Source organism: Fukomys damarensis, unplaced genomic scaffold (assembly GCF_012274545.1).
Source record: "Fukomys damarensis isolate Sample0158 unplaced genomic scaffold, DMR_v1.0_HiC HiC_scaffold_16, whole genome shotgun sequence".
NCBI lineage: Eukaryota > Metazoa > Chordata > Mammalia > Rodentia > Bathyergidae > Fukomys > Fukomys damarensis.
Genome location: NW_022900928.1, coordinates 60,039,745 through 60,048,428, shown reverse-complemented (window position 1 = coordinate 60,048,428; position 8,684 = coordinate 60,039,745). Strand labels below are relative to the sequence as shown.

Here is an 8,684-nt window from a genome sequence, read left to right as displayed (position 1 = left end):
TTTTTTTTTTTTTTTTTTTTTTTTTTTTTTTTTGTGTGTGTGTGTGTGTGTGTGTGTGTGTGTGTGTGGTGTTGAAGATTGAATCCAGGGCCTCATATTCAGCTATATCTCCAAGCCTTATCTGTCTATCAATCGATCTATTTATTTATTGGTACCAGGTATTGAACTCAGGACCTTGCACTTGCACAGCAGGCTGTGGAATCACTGAGCTAAGTCCCTGGCCTGTTTGTATGTTTGTTTATTTATTTTTTTTTTTTTTGAGACAGGTCTCACTTTGTAGTTGAGACTGACCTGGAACTCACTATTTAGTCCAGGATAGTCTCGAACTCACAGCGATCCTCCTACCTCAAGTCTCCCAAGTGCTGGGATTGCAGGTGTGTGCCGCCATGCCTGGCTTGAGGGTTTTTATTTCTGTTTGATTATCTGCTCTCACTTTATTTTTTTAAATCTGCCTTCACTTTAAACTAGACATGTCTGACACAGAATTCTTCCTCTTGGATCAGTAATGTTCTTATATCATTGATGTAAACAACAAGCAAAACAGGAAGGAAGACTTCCCTTCTCTTTTTCTTAGGTCAAATTTCCTTTTCCCTGTTAATTTTGCCAGTGAGATTCAATAGGAACCCACCTGCCAAATGGAATTGTAGTTACAGTGTCCCAGCCCTACCATCATAATGCTGAAGAGTAAAGAAAACTGGGTTATTGCTGAAAGACAGTATGTTAATTGGCACTGGAATATATGTCTGTCTTATCTGTCTTTTTTCTTTCCATCTTATTTATTTGTAGTATTGGGAATTGAGCCAACTGAGCTAAATCCCAACTCCTTTTAATTTTTAAATTTAGTTTTAGACAATCTTAAGTCTCAAGGTTACCCAGGCTGTACTTGAACTAACAGTTCTCCTGCCTCTGCTTCCCAGTGTACTGGTATCATAAGTAGATGTCACTATACCTGTTCCTTCCCAACTTTTTTGCACCCAGTTAGAACACTTCTGTATTATCCCCTTCTGCATGTGTGTGGATTCCATGCTTCACTATATTCAGGTCCCACACATAGACCCTCTGCTCTCCATATGACTGTACAGCTCTACATTCTGTGCAGCAATACTTGAAGTTCCAGCTTCCTCACCTCTCCTGATTTGATATTTCTGACGTTCTCATGCATTTGATATCTTCTCATTTTTGTTTGGTGTTTTTTTGGTACCAGGGATCCAACTTGGGACCTTGTGCTTATGAGGCAAGTGGCGGAACCAATGAGCTAAATCCCTGGCCCCTGTTTTTCTCATTTTGACTGAATTTCTGTGGTTATTAATGAGGTGGAGCATTTCTTCACCTCTTTATTCATCATTCTTATTTCCCATTCGGTGATTTACCTATTCACATCCTTTGCCCATTTTTCTATTGGATTTTTTGTTTTTTCCCTTTGGTTGGTAGAATTTCCCACTAGTAATCGTGTAGATTTTAGATGCTGTCTCGGATATCCTTTATCTAGATGGTCACCTCTCTATTTGTGGTCCTTTGTCAAACAGAAATCCTTAACTTTGATATAGTCAGGTGTCAGGTGGTCAAGTCAGTCAGTTTTTCTTGTATGCTTGGTAGGTTTTGGATCTTTTTTTTTTTTTTTTTTTGGTACTGGAGATCTAATTTAGGACTTTATACTTGTGAGGCAGGCAGCAGCACCACTGAGCTAAATCCCAGGCACGGTTTTGGATATTTTTATACAAAATCTTTTTTTTACTATAGGTCGTAGAGATGTTCTTCTGTGTTTTCTTCAGTTAGCTATATAATTTTACCTCTTTTTTTTTTTTTTTTTTTTTTGTACCAGGGATCAGACTTAGGGTCTTGCGCTTATGAGGCAGGTATGGTGACAGTGAGCTAAATCCCTGGCCCTATAATTTTACTTCTTACTAAGGTGATTGAAGTTTATTTTTATTAAATGTAGAAAGATCCAACTTTGTGCTATTTAATGAACTGAATTTTCTAGCACTATCCATCAAATAATCCATCTGTTTCCTCTAATTAGATATTCCCCTAATGTAATACCTCTGTATTACATCTTACTCCCATATGTGATGGGTCTGTTGCTATTTTCTTTATTCATTGTCATTGATGTCTTTGTTAAGTAGTAGCCTATTGCTTTGATGGTTACAGTTTTATAATGTAAATACCTGATAAATGAATGTCTTGCTTTATCTTTTATAAGATATGCATTTTTTTTTCCAGGTACAGGGAATCGAACTCAGGACTTTGTGCTTGCAAGGCAGGCACGGTGTCACTGAGCTAAATCCCCAGCCCCTGAGATTTGTATTTTAAAAATCATTTTAGAATTAGTTTTTCCCACACCTAAATTCTGCTAGGTTTTTATTAGAGTTTTATTGAATTTACATATTAATATAAGAATTAATAATTTTATTGTATTGTATTTACCTAAATGCAGTAATATATCCATCTAAATGAAAACTTAGGTTTTTTTTGTATCAGGAATTGAACTCGGGACCTTGCTCTTACAAGGTAGGTGGCAGAACCACTGAGCTAAATCCCTGGCCCTGTTTTTGTTTTTTTGAGACAAAGTCCCAATATGTAGTCCAGGCTGGCCTTGAACTCACTACACAGCCCAGGCTGGCCTTGAACTCATGGCAATCCTCCTGCCTCAGGCTTCTGAGTGCTGGGGTTATAAGTATACTGAGTGTAGGGATATGAAAATTTGTATCATTTTGGTACATTCTGCTTTTATACCAATTTATAGTACAGATTTTTTTGATAAATCAAAATAGCTTCATCTTTATGAGTTTTTTTGGCTCCTATCTGTGACATATTTTCTTTTCTGGATTTCTTTCAGATTCTTGTCTTTTACTTTTTGCGATGTCTTCTGGCTTTTGTGAGCTGTATTTGTGAACTTTACTTTTACAAGTGAGTATAAAAACTTTGGTTCTAAAAGTGCTAGAAAGAAACCAAATATACCATAGGTCATCTCTCTGATAGAGTAGGCAATTAGAAATAGAAAATACTTTCCTTCTAGCTCCAGATATTATATCTGAAATGCAACTTCTTGTTTGAAAAATAATCAAAGAGGAATTCTTCTAATTATTTACTTTCTTGAGGTTCATAAATACCATATCATTAATTTTAATTCTGTTAATACATGTGTAACTGATCTTTACTTAGTGGGATTTAGTAGAAGCTTATTTTTGAGCCTAAGATACAGGATCATGATTTACTTCTACCTTAAAGTTTAGCTGATGGGAAACTATTCCCAAATGAGACTCTCTGTTCCTATTTGCTTCTAATACATTGTACTTCACAAAAGAGCTTTAAGTTTTTGAAACAGAGTCTTGTCTTGCTGTGTAGTTGAGGCTGGCCTTGAACTCACTATGTAGCCCAAGTTGGCTTCAAACTCTCGGTGATCCTGGCCTCAGTCTCCTGAGTGCTGGGATTATAGGCATGTGGTACCATGCGTAACTCTAATTGGTTGAATATTAATGGAATTATTAGCATTTAAGTGGTCTAATAATAAAAATTGCTATCTTTTTAATATGATACCTAACAAACATATTAATAATGCCTTAATGCAATAAAAGGTTTTTAGACTTAGTGATCATTATTAAAAATCTGGCAACCACTATTGTGCAACTCAGTGCCAGATACTCTCCTAAGCACTTTTCCGTGCATTATCTTCACAGAAATTTCTTCAAGTGCCTATAATTTATTATTCAGATGAGGAATCTGGCAAATTATGTGACTAGACCAGGATCCCACTGCTAATAAGTATCAGAGTCAGAATTTGAACCTTTACCCATGTGCATCTGAGGCCTATTATTTTTTACTACATTCTATTGATAGTAGACATAATCTTACCATGTAAAGCATATATTTCCTCTTAGGTAGGAGCTTCTCTCTTGTGTCAGGGATAAAGATTTTTCGGTTTTTTATACATATAAAGTTGCTAACAAATCTATTAAGACAGTTCTGGATCTGTATTTGACTTTAGATCTTAAGTGTTATTTCCTTTGCAGGCATTTTTTTCTCCTTTGATTTGATTTGTCCATTTCTAATGTCTGCTCTGCTAATTCTGCTTTTTCCTAGGGCTGTGTGTAAGAAGTTTGGTCTGCATGTGAGTCGAATGATGTTATCTTTCTTGGTGCTCAGCACTGGCATGTTTTGTTCATCATCTGGTGAGTAGAAGGGCAAGTGGAGAGAGTAGCAGATTCACCCTTGGTTCACAGTTGTATTGAAGGGAAACACTTGTCCAGGCATCTACAGTATTTGTTTGTATAATGTCAGTAATTTGCAGATCAGTGCTATCTACATTTTCATGATTGATCTTTACAATAATTATATGGTATAAGAAAAATAGTTTCTTATGTTTGTAGGTGAGAACACTGAAACTTACAAAGGTGAAATAACTTATTAAAAGTCAAATTCATAGTTGGTAGAATGGATAGGTGCTTTCTTTTACATCCTTGAGTCAACTACCCATTTCCCTTTTTTGGCATTAGGAGAAAGAACATAATTTTGTTTAAGGAAGCTCTTTGTGTCAAAAATACTGTTCTTGACAAATCTGTTTCACGTACATTATTTGATTTGTATTTTGTGGAGGTGTGCGTGTTCTGTTGAGCATTTTTTAGAGTAAGCTTCTTAAAATTTAGAATACCTAGTTCATGGCTTTCAAACTGTGCTGTAATGGAATATTTATGTTTTGTGGACTGAGCCAGGGTAGATTGCTGGAAAGGTAGGTGGTTCCCAACTCTCCAGAAAAATTATTGGATATATTTTTCTTAATTGTAGTTTTTGCTTGTGTGTTCCAAAATCCAATATACTGTTTATAAAGAATATATACTAAAATAGTAGTTGGCACAGAATTATATGTTTATTTTCCCTTTATTGAATATACCAAAATTAATGCTCTGGTAAGAGGACAGGGCTCTTGCCTGGAATAACTGAGATCCACTGCCCTAAAGGTGTCTGTGCTTTATCCTTAGAGCTGGCAGGAACTTCACATACCATTGTTTTTTTATCCTCTGCATTGGAACCTGGAATTGACAGCTTTGGTTGGCATTAATATTTAGTGCACTGGTGGCAAATCTGTGTGGCACACTTGTCACAGCTGGTTGTTTGTAACCATTGAAAGCTCTAAAAGGTTCACCATTACTGATTTAACATCTACAGTGGTACCTCAGTTCACAAACTTAATTTGTTATACAGTTTTGGAAAAAGTGGCCATGTTTGTGTTTGTGTGGGGAAGGATGACCATGGTTGTGTTTGTTGTCACTCAATGCAGAGTTTGCAAACAAAAACAAAATTTTGCCAAAGCTTATGTTTGCAAACCATACAAAAGCATTGTGCACCAAGGTATCACTGCATCCATAAAGAAGTTCCCAGGCGTATCTTTAGCTTTATCCTGTTAGTTGAAGGCATGTGCCTCTGAACTCTTTGCTATGTGGTAAATCTCACTGCCTATTCATTATCATTCTCCTTTTTTTTTTTTTTTTGTTGCGGTACTGGAGATTGAACTCAGGACCTTGCTCTTGCAAGGCAGGTGTGGTGCCACTGAACTAAATCCCATTATCATTCTCTAGAAGTTGACTGATTTTTTTCTCACTGGTGCTAAAGGAATCAGGTCTCTGCAGCAAGAGAAGCAGATCTGTGTTTTTCTTCCAAATTATTTGAAATACTTTGATTGTTGGTGTTGCAAAGACTGAATTTGCTCAGTCTTCTGTTGTACAGTAAATAATTAGGGGCCATCTAGAGGCCAGATAATCTGTGTCAGTGCATGCAGAGTGCAAATTGGTACTGCTTTTCAACATCTGGCCCTTGAGAAGGTTTCTTAGAATTCCTATACGGTACCTATTAAGATGGAGACAGTCTCAGAAAACCATCAGAATTTTAGAAATAAATTGTCAGCAGTGATTCTAAGTCTTTTAAAGCATATTTTCTGTTTGAGTGCCCAACCTTGGGGTATTCTTGGGCAAACTGGAATTTTAAAAAGTTTTGAATTTGAGGTATAGACCAGGAGAAGAATGGGATAGTTAGTATTGTAAAGCCAAGGGCACGTGCTGGTACTTAAAAAACAAGAGTGAGAAAATAAGAAAATCACTGAAGTTATTATTATTATTTTTTTTAAAGGAGTATCCCTTTACTGCCTATTTCTTTTCTTTTCTTTTCTTTTTTTGGTACCAGGGATTGAACTCAGGTCCTTGCTAAATCCACCAAGCTAAATCCCCAGCCCCTTTACTGCCCATTTTTAATATAGCAATGTCCAAAATAAATGACTGGCTATTTACATTTGTAATGTAGGTTAGTTTCTAATAATTGATACCTAATCTGAATATCTTGTCCTTCCCTCTTTTAATTTTTAATTTTTCTTTTTTACTCTTGCAGCTTTTCTTCCTAGTAGCTTTTGTATGTACACTACATTGATAGCCATGACTGGCTGGTATATGGACAAGACTCCCATTGCTGTGCTGGGCGTAGCAGCTGGGGCTATCTTAGGCTGGCCATTCAGTGCAGCTCTTGGGTAAGAAACAAACATAGTTCCTCTCCTATATATCACTAGGCATATGGCAAATATTAATATTGGAATAGATTCATATTGCCAGGTAGCATCAAAGTTATAAGAATTAATTGGACAGACAAAGATTCTGGAAAAGGAAAGCATATTTTTCTGAGTGTTTATTATTATGATTAATTCTAATAATAGTGACTATTAATCTTCTGTATCTGAGAAACTGCTAAACCCTTTGTAAATGTTACTCCTAATCCTTGTAAGAACCTGTAACAGAATTATAGTCGTTAAGGCTTTATAAATGAGAAAGTAAACTAAGAGTTTGAGTGATTTGTCTTTAAAATTATGCTTGCTTTGATTCCAGTCCTTTCTAACTCACAGTTGTTGTTTTCCCCACACTCCTCCACCGTGTGCTATGAATTTTCCCAGTCCCCTAGGCTTGAAATCCGAGTTTGCTTCAGTCTTTCTCTTTTCTTGCCCCATGTCTTTTTATTCAAAGTTCAGTTGTGACTGTCATTTCTTTTGCACCCTTGTTTCCACTGCTTATGTACTAATTTGTGCTTAATGTCTTAGTTTTTTTTGGTACTGGGGATCAAACTCAAGACCTTGCGCTTGTGAGGCAGGTGCAGTGCCGTTGAGCTAAATCCCTCGCCCTGTGCTTAATTTTTTTTTTTTTTTTTTTTTTGAGACAGGGTCTCACTGTAATTGAGACTGACCTGGAACTCACTATGTATCCCAGGCTGGTCTTGAACTCACAGCGATCCTCCTGCCTCAGCCTCCCGAGTGCTGGGATTACAGGTGTGTGCCACAACACCTGGCTGTGCTTATCTTTTTGACTAGTGCTTGACTTGTACTAGTAATTTTTTATTTTGGGTACCAGGGATTGAACTCAGGACTTTGCAACTGTGAGGCAGGCATTGCTCCACTACATTAAATCCTTGGCCCTATTGACTAGTAATTTTAAAATATTTTAGTTTGATACTAAGCTTATTGTAGAGGTATTATTTCTTTATTATAAAAAAAAGTATTAAGGGATAGGAGTGTAGCTTAGTGGTAGAGTACTTGCCTAGTAGGCACAAGGCCCTGAATATCATCTGCAGTACCACAACAAACAAGTACCAGATTTTGCAAGATTAAAATAATTCTTTGAAGAACATACAGCTTAGTGGTAGAGTGCTTACTTGGGTTCCATTCCTAACATGGCAAAAGCAAAAACAACTAATTTTGGATTGTTTGTTTATTTTGGTAATACTGGGGATTGAATCCAGGGCCTTCACATTGAGCTACATCTCCAGTTCTTTGTATTTTTTATTTTGAGGCAGGGTCTTACTAAATCACTTAAGTTGCCCCAACTTCTCTTGAATTTAAGATCTTCCTGCCTTATCCTCCCAGAGTGCTAAGATTACAGATGTGCACCACATGCAAGCCTAATTTTCTTCTCCTCTAGCCCAATCCTCAAAGTTAGTCACTACTAAAAATATTGTATATATCATCCCAGAAATTATCCTCATGTGCATTTTATACATGCATACATATACATATCCATACCTATGTATTCTTAAAACAAATAGAATTATTCTGTAGATGTTTTTCTTCTCTTGTACATAGACTATATCATTCTCTATATCCAGTTGTAGAGCATTCCATTATATGTGGACCACAATTTATTTAAGGATTACCTTATTGGTAGACATTTGGTTTTTAGTTTTTTGCTTTTACACAATGCTTCAGTGAACACTATTGTACAGATATCATTGCATAGTTTTTTTGCATACTTTCTTATGGGTTAAAGTTTTACAAAGGGAATTATGTCAGAATAGAGAGGATAGGCCATTTTAAATTTTAATTGCTTTTTCTTTTTGATAACTGCAGCTTGAACTTGGGACCTTGTGCTTGCGAAGCAGGCGGCAGCATCACTGTGCTAAATCCCTGGCACGTTAATTGACTTTTCAAGTCTGGATTCCCCATGTCTAATCCTTTCTTCTATTACACCTTCCATCTTCAAATTATTATGTTCCTCACGATTTTATCTTAGGCTGTTTTCTGTACTTCTGCTGTTTTCAATCACCTTTATAATTCTTGTATCAATAAATGCAAAATACTTTTTTTCCATACTGGGAATTAAACCCAGCGAGTACTAAGTTATAGCTCTAATCCTTTTTATTTTTAAATTTTGAGACAGGAT

General features: G+C 36.2%; 1 protein-coding gene across 1 annotated transcript in view; it reads left to right on the top strand.

Moving 5' to 3' along the window:
- LOC104852868 (alpha-1,2-mannosyltransferase ALG9) overlaps positions 1–8,684 on the top strand; it is a 95,891-nt gene that overhangs the window by 13,308 nt on the left and 73,899 nt on the right. Inside the window, exons 6-8 of the mRNA XM_010610680.2 lie at positions 2,837–2,907; positions 4,081–4,169; positions 6,376–6,511. Coding sequence (XP_010608982.2) covers positions 2,837–2,907; positions 4,081–4,169; positions 6,376–6,511 — 296 coding nt within the window. The remainder of the gene's footprint in view (positions 1–2,836; positions 2,908–4,080; positions 4,170–6,375; positions 6,512–8,684) is intronic.